This window comes from Geotrypetes seraphini, chromosome 1, assembly GCF_902459505.1.
Source record: "Geotrypetes seraphini chromosome 1, aGeoSer1.1, whole genome shotgun sequence".
NCBI classification, from domain to species: Eukaryota; Metazoa; Chordata; class Amphibia; order Gymnophiona; family Dermophiidae; genus Geotrypetes; species Geotrypetes seraphini.
The window spans coordinates 388,915,196-388,934,816 of record NC_047084.1 but is presented as its reverse complement, the minus strand read 5'-3'; the positions used below and the strand labels follow the sequence as shown (position 1 = coordinate 388,934,816).

Below are 19,621 nucleotides of genomic sequence, written 5' to 3'. Positions count from 1 at the left end.
TGAAAACTGCCTGCTTGTGAATTCACAGATTTTAGTTTGTAACTGACAGGCCAATCCCTTTTGGGTACCTGTTGGCTAGTCTGCATAGTAATCTTTAGAGCTCAGGTCCATCCCTGAAGTTGTCTCACCCTCCGCTAAGCAGGGGTCAAGTGTAGATTGTTAGGCACACTTAGGGGGCTCACCGGTGTTCCGCATTGTGCCAGCAGCGTTTTCGCGCCTTCACCCATCTTGGTGTGCATCCGGTGGTCCGTAGGAGTGAAGGCGTTGTCAGACAGTGGAGTCTGATCAGCAACCCGAAGATTACATTGGAGAAGGCTTTCCCAGCAATGTGGCAGTGAATTCTAGCTGACTACTGACTCAGAGCTGGAAGTAGGGGCAGCCCAGTGTCTCTGGTAGCAGTGAGTACTACAGAGCTGACAGGCTCTCAAGGCGATTTTGAAATTAGTTTCGAGGGGTTTTCTGTGTTTTCAAGTGTTCCCCTACCTGAAAAATTCTAAAATCACTGTTTTGTTTTAATTTTTGTGAAGTGTTTATTTTAGCATGTGTTTGGCACAAATTGGCGCATCTTGGATTTTTAGCAGTCTTTTTTTTTTTCATCTCCCTGCTTCTTCAGAACTTGTTTTTTTGCCAGGAAACTTGCTGGGATGGAGTCCTCAGGGTCTCCTCTTGTAAACTCATGCGAAGTTTGCACAAATTTAGTACTTTTGGAGCGTTCTTGTGGCTTGGGGGTGGGGGATGGTAGCTACCAACTCTGCTTTCCCCTCACAGAAGCAGGCGATTCCATGCTCAGCTAGCCCAGTGGGGCGGCCGTCATTGTTTTGGGACTTGACGCGGCTGGTTTTTCGGGCAGCCAGGCCCTAATTGACGCAAGTCTAAGTCATCTAAGGGTGACTATGCCCCAAGCACCTGATATTTTTTCTGACTTTGAGATTTTGTGGTCTGAAAACCAGAGATTCTGCTGCTGGAAGTTCTCCGCCTCCCTCGGCGTCTGGGGGCAGCAGGTACCCTCTGGGAGCTTCCCTCCTCCTCCCACTCCACCTGTTCCTCTTGACTCCTGTTCTAGGTGATCCGGCAGCTGATCCTGACCTCTCTGATCCTTTGATAGTGCAGCCCTTCCCGGATGGAGCTCTGGATCCTGGTGGTGGTCTTTCTGTGCTGTGCTTATTTAAATTTGCGGCTTTGCCTGAGCTGATTACTGAATCTTTGTAGAACTTGAACTTGGCCTCTCAGCCAGCTACTTCCACTTCTTCTTCTCCCTGGCTTTGCAGTGTGCACTCACAATCTGTGCCCTTTCCTTGGCATCCGGATATGAGTTCTATGGTCTCTGAACAGTCTGACTCTCCAGATAGTCCTTTGAGAAATGCTAGGGCTTTATTCCGTTTGTATCCTATGGCGCAGGAGTGCCAACAGCTTCTGGGACAGCCCAAGGTGGATTCCTTGGTGGCTCAGGTGACTAGGTGCACCTCTCTTCCCAGTGATGGTGGAATGGTGTTGAAGGATATGCAGGACTGCAGTGTGGATGTGGTCCCTAGGAAAATTTTCAAGACAGCGAATTTAGGCATTAAAGCAGCGGTGGCGACATCCTTTGTGGCATGCGCCTGTCTCTCTCGGCTGCATATGCTGGAGACTGATGCGATGGAGCCTCCTCAGCTTCTGATGGCAGGGACAGATTACATGGCAGATGCCTTATATGATCTTTTGAAAGTGCTGGCAAAGTTGTCAGCGTATTCTATTTTGGGTTCAGCAGTGGGCTGGTGATTCTACCTCCATAGCAACTTTAGCTGAAGAAACTTAGGGAAATTCTGGTGGCTCCGCTGACTGACCTTTTCAATGAGTCTTGAGTCGGGAGTGGTACCGGAGGACTGAAGAAGGGCGGATGTGGTCCTTCTTCACAAAAATGGAAGTAAGGAAGAAGTAGGGAAGCTGGAAAGTCTGACTTCTGTGGTAAGCAAATTAATAAAAACACTTTTAAAACAAAGAATGGTGAAGTTTCTGGAATCCTGTGGATTACACGACTGAAGGCAACATGGATTCACTAGAGGTAGGTCTTATCAGACAAATATGATCAATTTCTTTGACTGGGTGATGTGCTGTATTTAGATTTTAGCAAAGCGTTTAACAATGTTCCACACACATCTAATAAATAAACTGAGTGCCCTCGGGATGGGCCCCAAAGTGACGGGTTGGGTCAAGAACTGGTTGAGTGGAAGGCGACAGAAGGTAGTGATCAACGGAGATCATTCTGAGGAAAGGGATGTTACCAGTGGTGTGCCTCAAGGGCTACTGGGCTTCATGGACCATTGGTCTGGCCCAGTAAGGCTATTCTTATATTCTTATGAGATTGCTCTGACAAAAGGGATGTTACCAGTGGTATGCCTCAAAGTTCTGTTCTTGGGCCTACTCTTTTCAACATTTTTATAAACGATATTGCTGAAGGGTTGTCAGGTAAGATTTGTCTCTTTGCGGATGATACCAAAATCTGCAATAGAGTAGACACCCAGAATGATGTGAATAACATGAAGAAAGACCTGGCAAAGCTTGAAGAATGGTCTGAAATTTGGCAGCTAAAATTTAATGCTAAGAAATGCAAGGTCATGCATTTGGGCTGCAAAAACCCAAGGGAACAGTACAGTTTAGGGGTTGAAGAACTTATATGCACGACAGAAGAGCAGGTCTTGGGTGTGATTGTTTGTGATGATCTTAAGGTGGCCAAACAGGTTGAAAAGGTCACAGCGAAAGCTAGAAGGATGCTAGGTTGCATAGGGAGAGGTATGGCCAGTAGGAAAAAGGAGGTATTGATGTCCCTGTATAAGACTTTGGTGACACCTCATTTTGAATATTATGTACAATGCTGGAGGCTGCACATTCAAAAAGATATAAAAAGAATGGAGTCGATCCAAAGGAAGGCTACAAAAATGGTATGTGATCTTCGTCATAAGGTATACTAGGACAGACTTAAAGATCTCAATCTGTATACTTTGGAGGAAAGGCGGGAAAAGGAAAAGATGATAAGAGACATTGAAACACCTACGTGATGTAAATATGTATGAGTCGAGTCTTTCATTTGAAAGGAAGCTCTGGAATGAGAGGGCATAGGATGAAGTTGAGATGATAGGCTCTGGAGTAATCTAAGGAATTACATTTTTACAGAAAGAGTGGTAGATGTGTGGAACAGTCTCCCGGAAGATGTGGTTGAGACAGAAGCTGTGTCTGAATTCAAGAATGTGTGGGATAGGCACATGGAATCTCTTAGCGAGAGGAAGAGATGATGGTTATTTCAGATGGGCAGACTGGATGGGCTATTTTTCCTTTATCTGCCATCATATTTCAATGTAATGGTGTGAGCCAGACAGTATACAGGCCTGTTCCAGGTCTTTGGCAATGAGAAATTGATAGGCAGGCTAGAGCCTCATAAGGAGTTACCCAATAATTAAATAAGCATCTGGGACAAATTTGTAATGGTCGGTAAAAAGTTCATGAACCCATCGAATCAACATTATACAGTTTAAGGTCCAGGAGGCATATGCTCCCCTTCTCCTTACGTTGAGTAAGCTTCCAAAAACCTATATGTGTTTTGCGGGATCATAAATGAAAGACTCTATAAAGGACTAATAAGCCCGCTCATGTCTACTCTTGAGCCACAGAGGTATCATTTGTAAATGGTAGAGAATTTTAGGAAGCAATACTATTTTAACTAGCGTTATCTGGCCAAATAGAGAGAGAACAAATCCCCACAACGAGTACAGGACTCTGTTTCACTAATTTATCTGAAATATTACAATGGTAAACGCGTGCCCAGTCTATACTAAGGAATATACCCAAGTATTTAAGTTTCCCCCATCGCCCATTTGGGCGATGGGGGAAACTTAAATACTTATAATGTTATAATACTTATAATATTATAATACTTATAATGTTATAATACTTATAATGTTAAATACTTATAATGTTATAAGGGGAACCACAGTATGTGAAGGGATGCGCATGGGCCCGTTGCAGGCATAGCTTCCGTTTGCTGAAATTTATATTGAGACCAGAAAAAGCTCCATATGTGTCAATAAAATTAATCATGGTGGGTACCGATTCCCAGGCTTTGCCAATAAACAGCATATCTTCTGTAAACATGGTAATTTTACAATCTTTGGTACCCACCCGCAAACCTGGAGATGTCTGGTGAGGACATGATTTTTAGGCCACAGGTTCTAGTGACATAATGAACAAAAATGGTGACAAAGGGCAACCCTGGCGCATTGCCCGCTGTGTGGGGAATGAGGCTGCTCTCAGTTTATTTATGTTGAAAGCATTTTTATTGAGCAATTCTAAAGGACACAAGTAAGAAGTATAAGCAAACAGGAGGTGCCAAAAGAAAAAATGAACAGGCAACAGTTGCCGCACAAGAGAAGATTTTTTAGTATGTACAATGCATCCCACCCACCCCTGACCCCCCCCATCCCTAAAATAACGCCCACAACAACTGCAAGAGATGTGTAAAAATCAAATTAAAAGTTCAAAATATGGCTCCAATTCCTGGGAGAAAAGGAAGTCCAAAACGTATTCTAGGTACGTCAGAAGCCTCTCCTCAGAGCGGAAGCTAAGTCTCTAATCTGAGTGCGTTCCAACTTGAGCAATGTAAACATTTGTAATTTCCTTTGCTGCACAGAGGGACCAGTCGCATCCAACCAGTGTAGCAATATTACCTTTTTCACCATCAAAGTAGATCACTTTACAAAAGAGGTATCCTCTAGTAGGCTTCTGGAGAGAAAAAACATCAAATAAAATATATGGGTCCAATTTGACACCACACGCTCACAAGGAAAATATTTCAACAAGTGTTGCCAAAAGTGATGTATATAGGAGCAGTAACAGAACATGTGACCCAGTGGTGTCCCTTCTCAAGATTGTTGGCGGTATATAAGAATAAAGTTATTATTATTATTATTATTATTCTCTAGAGATCGGAACTGAATGGCGTATAAATTAACAAAAAAGGACTGCGAACGGAGCAAACTGCCAGAGCCCAAGATGGCGTATCACGTGGTTCCATCTTCGCCGGAGACTCCCAGCTGTCTTTGGGTGGCCGAGGTAACCGCAGAAGTGCAGGCAGCTATAGAAGGTGCCCTCAGCGACAAGCTGCAACGCATCCTTGATAAACTAGATAATCTGGATCAGCGATTCGACTCTGACTTCGGAAATATAGGAGACTCACCTTATTTATCTTCTCCATGCAAGGCTTGCGGAGTTGCCCTGGCAGTATAGGGGTAGTGTACTTTTTAGACCTCTTTGGGTGGTGTGGCAGAGGCTGCTTCTTTTATTACATTACATTAGTGATTTCTATTCCGCCATTACCTTGCAGTTCAAAGCGGATTACATACGATTGTCAAGATGATACAGAATACATAAAGTGGATTCCATGAGAATTGTCAAGATACATAAGGAGTGGTTTGAACATTTTTGATTTGCTAAGAAGTAGATTGTATCGTAGGTGATGCTTGGGAGGATCTGTTTTTGCTATATAGGTTTTATGTGTTTTTTGAAGAGTGGGATTTTTGTTTCTTTTTTGAAGGTTTTGTAGTCTGTGTTTGAAAATAGCAGATCGGTGAACTGCATGTCCAGTTTTGCTGCTCTAGTGACCAGTAGGTTGTCATACATTTTTCTTCGTTTGATATTTTTGGTTGGCGGGTGTATGAATGGTATGTGGGTTCTGCTGTGTCTGTTTGAGGTGGATTGAGTTAGTCGGTTGTTCCAGTAGGTTGGGCTGTCTCCGTTTATGGCTTTAAATAGTAGGCAGTGGAATTTGAAGTGTACTCTTGCTTGTATAGGGAGCCAATGAGAGTTGTGGTATGGCTCTGTGAGGTGGTTGCATTTTTTCAGCGAATAGATGAGTCTTAAGGCTGTGTTTTGTATTGTTTGTAGTTGTTTTATCATGGTTTCTGGGCAGGAAAGATATAGTATGTTGCAATAGTCTATCATGCCTAGTTTATCAAGGTTGCATTGCATCAGGATTCTCATGTTAGTGCCCTGCTGCCTTTGGTAGGGAATTTAACTTTTCCCCCCTAGGGTAACTCCTCCTTTTTTTGGCAGGTGGCAGGCTGGGGGAGTTGAGCAGCTGATGCATGTCCTGCAGGATGATGGGGCACTCCTCATGTATGATTTGCTGCAGAGGGGAGTCCCACATCTTGGTCGCCCTTATGCCTCTTGTCAGCTAAGGCATTATATGGGATCTTTTCCAGTGGGTTAATTAGCCGGGGATTTTGGGGTCCGCTTCTGTGCCTTTTTGGAGGCGGATCCAGAGACCAAGATCTCGATTTCATATTTTCATAAAATGATCACTGACTTTAGTCCACCCAGGGACTTTTCTTCTATATTGGGGGCCTGGCAGCGAGATTTGGGGAGGGAATTTAGGGGGGACTTTCTGCTCGGAGTACTGAAATGTACTCGTGGTCTGGTATATAATGCTGAGCTATGGGAATGTCATTATTGCACAGTTTTGAGAGCTTATGTTTCCCATATGGGATGTGTGGATAATCAACTATGTGCGCAGTACTCTAATGAGGTGAACTCTTATTGTCATGGTCTTTGGCACTGTGAGGGGATCCAGAGTTTTTGGAGGGATCTGGCTTCCTTCCTGAGAGAGGTTTTGCAGTCTCTGCGCTTTCTATGCTGTTTGCTCAGTTCTCTCTGCTCTCTGTGTATACCTCTGCGGAGAAACAGTTTCTTGGAAAATATTTTATTTTGGGAAAAAATGTATTTTGAATTACTGGATGTCTGCAGAGCCACCCTCCTTGTGGTATTGGAGAAACAAACTGCATGAACTGATGGGTTGGCTTTTTCTTCTCGAAAAAAGAGCAGAGACTTTGTCAATACTTGGACGTTTCCTGTAAGATAGCCACTGACACTTTCTCTCTTTAAGAAAGACAAAACTTTTTTCTTCTTGACTGGAGAATTAATCCTGGCCAAATTTAAGGTGAGGCATGTCAACTCAGCCATAGCCATTAGACCAGAAAAAAACAATAATCCAAGGATGTGAAACAAACTGAATCCCCCCCAACAGGCCTCCCAGTCGAGCTCCCAGGGGAATGCGTAAGAAGCCTTGTCACTAGTGTCCCTCTCACTTCTGAGCATCCCAATCCCCAATCATACTTAACACATAACACAATCCACACACATAACGCACTCCATATTGATCAAGTTTCACATGCCCTAAACAACCCTCCACACAAACGTTAACCCACTGTCCAACCCCCCAACCATAAGCTCCATAAAATATAAAAAAGACCACCCCTCCCCACCAGGTTCCAACACCCGCTCAAACACTCAGTCAGCATTTGGCATAAAGTAAAGTTCTCTTCTCTGCTGTCAGTCAGTTTGGGTGAGAGTCCCATGAACGGTGTCCCCTCCTGAAGAAGCTCCAATTCGTGAAACTTGAGGTGGGGGGTCGAGGGAAATATGAGACAGCGTTAGTATTATAATCACAAGGCTTTAATAATAATAATAATAATAATAACAGCTTATATACCGCAATACCGTGTTCTATGCGGTTTACAAAGATTAAGCAAAGGTACAAATTGATTGACTTTAAGAGGGGAGGAAGAAAGAGGGTTAATAGGACAGGAAATCCATTTTTGAAGATAGAGTGATCAATAGAACAAGTTAATCTCTATAGAGGGGAAAGAGAAGAGAGGATCAGTTGTCTAGATACTTTAAGACCGGAGCGGTTGTGGGACGGGTCTCAGCAACACCACCGCTTAAGATAAGTGCTGATAAGTTAAGTTAAAGTATAAGATCTATGTCTGTATGCGGTGGTATGAAATGGTGATCAACTGTGATGGTCTCATTAACAACTTGCTCCGTGTTTAATCACTAGTTTGGTTGTTGGGTCTGAGCTTTTCACACACACATATATTTAGTATGTATTTATATATTTAAAGCAATTCTAATTAAAAAATTATTATAAAGTGATAAATTATAAATGACCTGGAAATAGGGACAAAGTGCGAAGTTATAAAATTTGCGGATGACACAAAACTCTCCAGTAGAGTCAGAACTGTTGAGGAATGCAAAGAATTACAAGGAGACCTGAACAAACTGAGTGAGTGGGCAAAAAGATGGCAGATGAGCTTCAATGTAGAGAAATGTAAAGTCTTGCATATGGGGAAGGGGAACCCAATGTACAGTTATACGATGGGAGGGAGGGTACTGGGGGAAGGCTGCCTAGAAAAAGACCTGGGGTTTTGGTGGACAAAATAATGAAACCGGCGGCGCATTGTGCAGCGGCCTCAAAGAAAGCGAACAGAATGTTGGGCATAATCAAAAAAGGTATCACTACCAGAACGAAGGAGGTTATTCTACCACTGTATCGAGCGATGGTGCGCCCACATCTGGATATGGCGATACTCGAGAGGGTCCAGAGAAGAGCGACAAGGATGATTAAGGGCATGGAAAACCTTTCATATGCTGAAAGGTTGGAGAAGCTGCGGCTCTTTACCCTAGAGAAGCGGAGACTTAGAGGGGACATGATAGAGACTTATAAAATCATGAAAGGCATAGAGAAGATGGAGAAGGACAGATTCTTTAGACTAACAGGGCCAACAAAACCAAGAGGGCATTCAGAAAAATTGAAGGGAGACAGATTCAAAACGAATGCTAGGAAGTTCTTCTTCACTCAGAGGGTGGTGGACACCTGGAATGCGCTCCCAGTGGAGGTGATAGGGCAGAGTTCAAAATTGGGCTTCAAAAAGGGATTGGATGACTTCCTGAAGGAGAAGGGGATTGAAGAGTACAGATAGAGGGTAACTATACAGGTACTAATGAATAGGGAATAAAGAATTTAGGTAAGGACTTACAGGTCACGAACCTAGGGGCCGCCACTGGAACGGACTGCTGGGCACGATGGACCCCTGGTCTGACCCGGCAGAGGCAATTCTTATGAATGAAGTAAAGTACATCAAGAACGTGCATAATCATTGAAAAACAAGAACAGAATCAAAGTCATGTCCAAAGTTAAAATAAAATCAAAATAGGGGAAGCAATATGTAATCCAAAAGACATGGAAGTTCTTAATCCATACAAAATATTGCAAACCCCACTCTCAGAGGAACAGAAAATTTGCCAGAGAAGCAATGCACTTGCCCCACCTCCCACGAGCTGCCATGGTTGATGGCCAAACATAAAACACTGACTGGCAATGTATAGAAAGGCCAAGACAATCATACCAAAGTAAAATCCCAGAAAAATCAGGCTTCTGTGGAGCAAGAAATAGGCCCATCAAAAGGCTGCGGCAAGTCCATGATAATTATAGGCAACGAGGAAGCCAGTTAGGGCAGGCCCTGAATGTAGCTCTTTAAATCCTTCATTGTGTTGCATACCTTGGTCCCCATATCTGCCAGAAATTGTACCTTCGCAGGAAATTGAACCATAAAGCAAACTCACCGGTTATGCAATTCAGAATAATATGGCGCCAATTCTCGTTGACGTGCAGCTACCTCCACAGAATAGTCATTAAAAAGGAGCACTTTGGTGGCATGGTAATCCAAAGAACCCTTCTTCCTATACAGGGACATCAATCCAGCCTTATCAACGAAATCTAAAATTCGGGCCATGACAGGATGAGATCGATTATATCCCCCCTCCTTATGGGGGCCCATTTCTCCGCTCCCAAATTCTGGAAAGTGATTGCGCCCAGCTCCTCCAAACCAGCGGACCTTAATACACACACAGTGAGGCTTGAAAGTGTGGGCAAGGTAAGAATAGACAAATAGATTGATTTATTTGTCAAGAAGGGATCAGAGCTAAGGCAAGGAGCCTCCACACAGCTCAGCATCATAACATAACCCCCAAATGATCCTTTTTTAACGCTGTGCTAAATGGAGAAGAGTGCTTTCAACAATCATTAACAACAAAGGACCATAGACTATAATTTCCTCCAAAACCATGTTCTGAGCTTTGCAGTGGATTTTACCTTTGAGTGCACTCTCCAGGATCTGTGAAAGCTGCTGCTTCAGTATCCCATGCCAACCCACAGAGAAGGAACTCATGGTTTTATTGTCCTTTACTTATACATGGTTGTCTGATGGGTCAGTTAGCAGGGACATTGTAATTCTGAAGGCTGCATCTAAATAACTTCACTTTTTACCCTTCACCTGCCTGCATATGTATAGTAGGACATCACACTAGATGTTTAGTTTGGGACCTAGGATCTAACTTTCCTTTGTTAATATCATGAAACCAAAATTCTTAAATTGAGATTCTAGAACATAAGAATAGCCTTACTGGGTCAGACCAAAGGTCCATCAAGCCCAGTAGCCCTTTCTCATGGTGGCCAATCAAGGTCACTAGTACCTGACAAAAACCCAAAGAGTAGCAATATTCCATGCTTCTGATCCGGGCAAGCAGTGGTTTCCCCCATGTCTTTCTCAATAACAGACTATGGACTTTTCCTCCAGGAAATTGTTCAAACCTTTCTTAAAACCACCTATGCTCTCCGCTCTTACCACAACCTCTGGCAATGCGTTCCAGAGCTTAACTATTCTCTGAGTAAAAAAATGTTTCCTCCTATTGGTTTTCAAAGTATTTCCCTGTAACTTTGAGTGTCTCCTAGTCTTTGTAATTTTTGATGGAGTGAAAAATCAATCCACTTGTACCTGTTCTACTCCACTCAGGATTTTGTAGACTTCAATCATATCCCCCCTAGGCCATCTCTTTTCCAAACTGAAGAGCCCTAACCTTTTTAGTCTTTACAAGTTTCCAAGTTTTATTAAAATTTGTTATCCCACTTATCAGATTTCTAAGCGGTTTTACAATAAATTTTTTTTAATAAAGGGGGAAATAAAAAAAATTTGTCATTATACAAAATTACATGGACACTACAGACTGACAATAATTACAGGAGGTAGGAGGGAAGAAAAACGAGAAGAGTTCCATCCCTTTTATCGTGATCGCTCTTCTTTGAACGTTTTCTAGTCCTGCTGTATCTTTCTTAAGATAAGAAGAATAGAATTGAACACAATACTCCAGGTGAGGTCGCACCATGGAGCGATACATAGGCATTTTAACATTCTTAGTTTTGTTAACCATCCCTTTTTTAATAATTCCTAGTATTTTGTTTGCTTTGTTGGATGCCGCCGCACATTGGGTGGAAGGTTTCATCGTATTGTCTACAATGACACCCAGATCCTTTTCTTGGGCACTAACTTCCAAGGTGGACCCTAGCATTCGGTAAGTGATTTGGGTTATTTTTCCCAATGTGCATCACTTTGCATTTGTCCACATTAAATTTCATCTGCCACTTGGATGCCCAGTTTTCCAATTTCCTAAAGTCTGCCTGCACTTTTTCACAATCTGTATGCGTTTTAACAACTTTGAACAGTTTAGTGTCATCTGCAAATTTAATCACCTCACTCATTTTCCCAATTTCCAGATCATTTATAAATAAGTTAAATAGCACTGGTCCCAGTACAGATCCCTGTAGCACTCCACTGTTTATTCTCCTCCATTGAGAAAAATGACCATTTAACCCTACCCTCTTTCAATCCAATAACCAATTCCTAGTCCACAGCTGAACATTGCCCCCTATCTCATGACTCTTTAATTTTCTCAGGAGCCTCTCATGAGGAACTTTGTCAAAAGCTTTCAGAAAATCTAGATACACTACATCAACTTGGCTCACTTTTAGCCACATGTTTATTCACACCTTCAAAGAAGTCAAGAAAATTGGTGAGGCAAGATCTCCCTCAGCTGAACCCATGCTGATATCTCATTAAATCATATTTGTGTTCCACAATTTTATTTTTTATAATTATTTTCACCATTTTGCCCGGCACTGAAGTCAGGTTTACCGGTCTGTAATTTCCCGGATCTCTCCGGGAACCGTTTTAAAAAATTGGCATGACATTGGCAACCCTCCAATCTTCAGGTACTATAGACAATTTTAGTAACAGGTTACAGATCACTGACAGCAGGTCAGCAATTTCATATTTGAGTTCTGTTACATAAATACAGGAGTCTGTACATTAGGTGATCAATCTATGTTCGCAAAGTGTTGCAGAAAGATGCCATTCATATTTTTCAGCTCCTTCACCAATGGAGTATAGTTAATGTGACCATACGTCCCGTTTTGAACGGGACCGTCCAGTTTTAGCTCGCCTGTCCCGTTGTCCCCACGTACAGCTTTGGGATGTTGAAATGTCCCATTTTCAGAAGGAGCATGCGTGAGCTAAAAACGGGCAGCCGCCACCTATTTTTCCATGCCACTGCTGCACTAACCTCATACTCGTGCAGCAACTGCACAAGCTTTCCTCCCCGATGTCAATTCTGACGTCTGAGAGGAAGTTCCAGGCCAGCCAATCGCTACCTGGCTGGCCCAGAACTTCCTCTCCGATGTCAGAATTGACATGGGGGGGGGGAAGGCTTTTGCAGTTGCTGCACAAAGATGATGTTAGTGCGGCGGTGGCTTGGAGAAATAGGCGGCGGCAGGTTGAGGGGCCGGTAGAAAGAAAGAAAGACAGAAAGGGGGGGTCCTGGGAGAGAGAGAGAAACACAGAAAGAAGGGGGGGCAGGGAGAGAGAAAGAAAGAAAGGGGGGGCTTGGTTGAGAGAAAAAGACAGAAAAAAGGGGGGCAGCAGAGAGAAAGAAAGAATGAGAGAGAAATGAAACAAAGAAAGAAAAGATTGGATGCACAGTCAGAAGGCATTGCAACCAAAGACTCATGAAATCACCAGACAAGAAAGGTAGGAAAGATGATTTTATTTTCAATTTAGTGATAAAAATGTGTCAGTTTTGAGAATTTATATCTGCTGTCTATATTTTGCACTATATTTAACGGGTTCCGGGGTGGGGGTCTGGTCCTGTTTTGAGGGAAAAAAATAAATGGTCACATTAAGTATAGTGCCCTCTTCAGTTTTTCCTTCTGCAAGCAAACTGAGAATGTGTGTTCTGCTCTGCTCTTTTTGGGTTTTATTATTTTATGGTATTTTTCTCCCATATTTAGGGCTACTCTTCCTGGGAGAGGACACAGACTCCACAAGGGTGGGCTGTAGCTCACAAGGCAACCCCCAGGTGTACCCAGTGGGCCAGCCTGCTTTGTGCTTCTTCAAGGCTTGGGGTCTTTCTCTGGGAGCCAACTCACGTGTTCTGATTTATTAGAGAGTTGAGCACAGGCTGTGGGACCCCTCTATGAATCCTGTTGGGTTTCAGGGTGCTGGCTGCTTTTTAATCTAACCCCTTCCCATGTGTCATGAGGATTTGTGAGGATGGAGTCATCAGTCGGTGTCTGTTTGACTGGCAGCCTGAATATCTCCAGTTGTAGATTGATTCCAAGAAGGATTTGAGACAGAGGGTTTTCTCCACTCAGTCAGGCTGAAGTAAAGCTGATATAGGCAGGCACCTGCAAAGAACACAGTGAGTATACCCCAATATTCCTTATGAGGAAAATCAGGGGGTGTCGAAGAGATTTTTTAAAAAGTGTTTTTGTAGCCAGAGCTAGGGTCCCCGTCCTCCAAAACCTCTTTCCGTGAACTTTTTGAACTTTAGGGAAGTCCCCACAGGCCGTTTTTGGTGCGAATTTGCTGGTGGTGGACATCTTGATATTAAACAATCTTTTTTTCTAAAGCTGTCTCCTGCGTCAAAACCCTTTAATTTGGCTCAGAATCAGCTGGGATGGTCTCCTCAGGCTGTTCTGACTCTATATCATAATATAGAGAAAAGGGTAACATAAAAAAAATCTTAGACCAGTACATTGAAGGCTCCAAAGCCCTTTTGCATAAATATCTTCACATTCTCTTCAAAAAACTACTGTAACAAAAAATATTAACTGAATATATCACATAAAAGAAATACTAGGGTTGAAGCATCAGAGTTTGATTCAGAGAGGGATCATGGGTTCTCTTATAGCACACAGCTATTTCAGTATCCACTTCACCTATTCTAATTATTTGCTACTCCCCCTACTTCCCTAACGTATTATTATGTTTTTATTTCAGAATGGTCTAAATAATTTAAACTCCATCAAATCACATGTTAAAAGTTCACAATGTGTAAGCCATCACTTAAACTGTCCAAATAGTTACTCCAGCACTGAGTGTGTGAGTGGAGTATTTATTTGTGGGAGGAGTGTATGATCAGACAGTTGGCAGTTTCAGACGGGAGCAGAACAAAAGAATTGTTGACTTGAAGTGAGAAAATTTTGGTGTGAGTGTGGGGTGTCTTTTTGAGTGTTTTTGTTTCGTCTTGTCAGAGAACTAATACGTTGTTTTAAATTTTCAGATGTGTGTGCTTGTGAATCCCCCGAGGCAGGTCGTTTGACCGAAATACTTTCAGGGACAGTGGAATAGCTGTTCCCTGGCGTTGGGAGTGAAAACCATATACTGCTGGAGTAACTGTTTGGACAGTTAAGTAATGGCTTGCAGGTTGTAAAATTATAACATGTGATTTAATGGAGTTAAAATTATTTAGATCATTCTGAAATAAAACCATAATACATTAGGGAGATGGGGGGGGGGGATAGCAAATGATTAGAATAGATTGGGATTGGTGAAGTGGGTACTGAAATAGCTGTGTGCTATAAGAGGCCCCATGATCCCTCTATGAATCATAAACTCTGATGCTTTAACCCCAGTATTTCTTTTATGTAATATATTCAGTTAATATTTTTTTGTTACAGTAGTTTTTTGAAAAGAAAATGTGAAGATATTTATGCAGAAGGGCTTTGGAGCCTTCAATGTACTGGTCTAAGATTTTTTATGTTACTCTGTTCTCTATATATAGTCAGGACGGATACCGGAGGACTGGCCTATGTGGTCCCTCTCCACAAAAGTGGAAGTAAAGAAGAAGTAGGGAATTATAGGCCAGTAAGTCTGACTTCTGTGGTAAGCAAATTAATGGAAACACTTTTAAAACAGAGAATGGTGAAATTTCTGGAATCCTGTGGATTACAGGACCGGAAGCAACATGGATTCATTAGAGGTAGGTCTTATCAGGCAAATCTGATCAATTTCTTTGATTGGGTGACCAGAGAATTGGATAGAGGATGTGCGCTAGATGTGGTATATTTAGATTTTAGCAAAGCCTTTGAAAGCGTTCCACACAGATGTCTAATAAATAAACTGAGTGTCCTCAGGATGGATCCCAAGAACTGGTTGAGTGGAATGCTAGAGAGTAGTGATCAAAGGAGATCTTAGAAACAATTATAAAAAATAAAATTGTGGGCAGGCAAGCAGGAGGCAGGAAAAGCAGAAGGAGAGAAAAGCAGAGCAGAGAACAGGAGAGGGGAAGAAGGAGCAAAAGAAGGCATGAGAGAGCAAGGAGCATCGGCGAGAAGTAGATCTGCCCACCCCCTGACATCATCCACTGGAGCTCTTCTTTAAAAGGGGAGGGGCCAACAGCGCTCAGCCATTCGGCACGTGTCGAAGGCGAGCGTTAAAGGCGCTCGCCTTAGCGAGAGTGCCTTTGCGAAAGGGCCGTGAGAAGGGCCTTGAGAAGAGACGAGCCACCGCTAAAGGAGAGCAGAAGGAGACCACAGCAGGCGCAGAGGACACACAACCGCGCAGAGGACACACAACCAGGCAGACACAGCAGGTGCAGAAGACACACAACCAGGCAGACACAGCAGGCGCTGAGGACACAGAACCAGGCAGACACAGCAGGCACAGAGGACACACAGCCAGGCAGACAGAGGACATAGGTGTAGAGGACACACAACAAGGCAGACACAGCAGGCGCAGAGGACACACAGCCAGGCAGACAGAGGACATAGGTGTAGAGGACACACAACCAGGCAGACACAGCAGGCACAGAGGACACACAGCCAGGCAGACAGAGGACATAGGTGTAGAGGACACACAACAAGGCAGACACAGCAGGCGAAGAGGACACACAGCCAGGCGGACACAGCAGGCGCAGAGGACACACAGCTAGGCGGACTCAGAAGACATCCACAGCAGACCGGCAAGTGGGCAGCAAGACAGAAGCAGGATGTTGAGCTACCCAGTTTTCTGCACCGTCTGCCATATGTATGACTACCTCCCCTCTGGGAGGCAGTCTTAAGTAAGCGCTCGATGCGGAGAACTGGAGAGCCTGAAGAAACAAGTCAGACTTCTGGAAGGCAGAATACTGGAACTGGAGGCACTTCAAGCAGTAGAGAAGGAAGACAGAGATGCAGAGAACATCAAAAGCCAGAGGATGCAGAGAACATCAAGACAGAGGACACCATCGAAGAAGAAGTCCGAGAGCTGGAGAAGTTCATAGAGGAGGCATACAGGGAGACCGTGGAAAATCACCAGTATCAGTGGAACTGCCGAGATACACTTAGAGAGAGTGTGGACCACCTGATGGACAACCACCAGGAAGAAATGGGTAACGCAGCATCAAGATCTGGAAACAGCGGAGGGAACCTACAAGAAGATGAGTCCGGTGCAAGCCAACGCCAGGATGAGAGAAAATGTATGGGAACGAAGGACACGGACCTACAGCTGGAGAATGGACATACACCAGGGACACGGACCTGCGGTTGGAGAATCAAGAGAAGATAGAAAGGACAGCAATCATCGTGGGGGACTCCATCATCAGACAAGTGAACAGCCACATAGTAGGAGGAAGACTGGAACGGCTGGTGACCTGCCTACTAGGAGCGCCGCATCAACAGGATCATTGACAATGTGGAAGAAGAAGATACGGCGGTGGTGATCCATGTGGGGACAAACTTGAGCAACAGGAGCAACAACAGGGAAGTACTGAAGGACCAGTTCTGGATGCTAGGAAGGAATATAAAGACCAGAACACAGAGGATAGCATTCTCAGAGATCCTGCCGGTACACAGGGCCAACAAGAAGAGGCAGATGCAGCTGCAAGTGGTTAAACATAGAAATAGACGGCAGATAAGGGCCCACGGCCCATCTAGTCTGCCCACCTTAATGTCCCTCCCCTACCTTTGCCCTGTGAATAGATCCCATGTGCCGATCCCATTTGGCCTTAAAATCAGGCACGCTGCTGGCCTCAATCACCTGTAGTGGAAGACTATTCCAGCGATCAACCACTCTTTCAGTGAAAAAGAATTTCCTGGTGTCACCTCGTAGTTTCCCGCCCCTGATTTTCAACGGATGCCCTCTTGTTGTCGTGGGACCCTTGAAAAAGAAGATATCTTCCTCCCCCTCGATGCGGCCCGTAAGATACTTGAACGTCTCGATCATGTCTCCCCTCTCTCTGCGCTCCTCGAGCGAGTATAGCTGTAATTTGTCAAGCCGTTTTTCGTATGGTAGATCCTTGAGTCCCGAGACCATCCGGGTGGCCATTCTTTGCACTGACTCCAGTCTCAGCACATCCTTGCGATAATGCGGCCTCCAGAATTGCACACAGTATTCCAGGTGGGGCCTCACCATGGATCTATACAATGGCATAATGACTTCCGCCTTACGACTGACGAAACCCCTTCGTATGCAGCCCATGATTTGTCTTGCCTTGGACGAAGCCTGCTCCACTTTATTGGCAGACTTCATGTCCTCACTGACGATTACCCCCAAGTCTCGTTCTGCTACCGTTTTTGCTAGGATCTCGCCATTAAGGGTATAAGACTTGCATGGATTCTGGCTGCCCAGGTGCATAACTTTGCATTTTTTGGCATTGAAGTTGAGTTGCCATGTCCTAGACCATCGCTCCAGTAGGAGTAACACATGGATGCGGAGCTGGTGTGAGGAAGGATGATTCCACTTCGTGCGCAACTGGACGACGTTCTGGGGGAAGAGCAAGCTATTCAAGAAGTACAGACTCCACCTCAACAGAGACGGAACGAGGCTACTTGCAAGCAACATCAAGAGAGAAGTTGAGAAGTTTTTAAACTAGGAAGAAGGGGCAAGTCGATCGAGAGAGAGTCGATTGTTCGGGACCCAGTATACCCGGAGTATACCGTGCAGGAAGATAGAGGGAAAGACTCACCGGATCACGGGCAAGACAGATCGAAAGTGACACAAGAGGGAAAGAAATGCAAGAAAGGAATAGGCCGTAAACTCAAGTGTATGTACACGAACGCATGGAGCCTAAGGAATAAGATGGGTGATTTAGAAGCTATGGCACAAAAAGATGACGTGGACATCATCGGCATCACGGAAACATGGTGTACTGAGGAAAACGTCTGGGACACTGCTACCAGAATACAAACTATACCGCAGAGACAGAATGCCTCAAAAAGGTGGGGGCATTACCATATACGTCAAAGAGGGAATTGAATCACAGACGGATAAGTTAGTCTCTATGGGTCAAAATTCCTGGAATAAATGGACTGGAAAGAAGATCGGCAACTACTACCGACCCCCTGGGCAGTCCGAAGAAATTGATGGAGAAATAAACGTACGAGATTAAACACAACTGCAAGGGAGGCAACGGAGTTATCGTGGGTGACTTCAACTATCCGGGGATAGACTGGAACCTAGGCAACTCAGGCTGCGCTAGGGAGACCAAGTTCCTGAATTCTGTAGGCGATTGCTTACTAGAAGAACTTGTCAAGGAAAATACAAGAGGAAATGCAATTCTGGACTTAATTCTAAATGGACTGCGCGGACCGGCATAAGGTGTAGAAGTAGAAGGGACGCTGGGAAATAGCGATCACAACATGATCCGCTTCGACCTGGACGCAGGGAAGAAACATTGGTCCAGAATGATGGCCATGGCACTGAACTTCCGAAAAGGGAATTACGAAGGGACGAGACTCATGGTGGGTAAGAAGATTAAGAAGAGGATAAGCATTGTAAAAACACTAGAGCAAGCTTGGTCCCTTTTTAAGGACACGGTCACTGAGGTGCAAAATCTATATATACCACGTATCAACAAGGGATCTAAGAGGAAAAAAAACAAGGAACCAGCATGGCTTACTGTAGAGTTGAAGGAAGCGATCAGAGACAAGAAAACTTTGTTTAAGGAATGGAAAAGGTCAAGAACGGATGAAAACTGGAATAAGCACAAACAACATCAATGCAGGTGCCATAAGGTGGTAAAAGGGGACAAAAAAGACTACGAGGAAAAATAGCCAAGCCGTTTTTTTCGATATATTAAGGGAAACGACTCATGAAGGAAGAGGTGGAACCGTTGGATGACTGTGGAATAAAGGAAGTGCTAAAAGAGGAAAAAGCAATCGCTGACAAACTGAACACATTTTATGCGCCTGTATTTAACGAAAATGATATACACAGCATATCAGAACCAATCAGGCTATATTATATTCTGGAAACGAAGACGGGAAACTGACAGGGTTGAAGGTCAGTCTAGAAGAAGTATGCAGGCAGATTGATAGGTTTAAGAGCGATAAATCCCCGGGACCGGATGGCATCCATCCGAGGATCATCAAGGAACTGAAAAGGACTATAGCTGAACTGCTTCAACTAATAGCCAATCTATTGATCAAATCGGGAAAGATTTCAGAAGATTGGAAGGTGGCGAATATTACGCCGATCTTCAAAAAAGGTTCGAGGGGAGATCGGGAAACTACAGACCTCGGTGTCTGACCGGTACCGGGAAAGATGGTAGAGTCGCTGATAGAGGACCGCATCATTGATCACCTTGATGGACATGGTTGATGAGGACCTGCCAGCACGGTTTCAGCAGAGGCAGATCTTGTTTAATGAACTTGCTACACTTCTTC

At 44.0% G+C, this 19,621-nt stretch overlaps 1 protein-coding gene across 5 annotated transcripts in view; it reads left to right on the top strand.

Annotated features, from left to right (window-relative positions):
* Window positions 1-19,621, top strand: part of NCBP1 (nuclear cap binding protein subunit 1) — a 397,555-nt gene that overhangs the window by 98,673 nt on the left and 279,261 nt on the right. Inside the window, exon 2 of one of the 5 annotated variants that reach the window (XM_033917048.1) lies at window positions 14,260-14,384. The exons of 3 other annotated variants lie outside the window; for them this stretch is intronic. Coding sequence is in view for 1 of the 2 variants with exons in the window: in XM_033917029.1 (XP_033772920.1) it covers window positions 9,606-9,740 (135 nt within the window). In the remaining variant the exon portion in view is untranslated. Of the gene's footprint in view, window positions 1-9,554; window positions 9,741-14,259; window positions 14,385-19,621 lie in introns of all 5 variants that reach the window. One more of the 5 variants, XM_033917029.1, reaches the window with a different exon arrangement.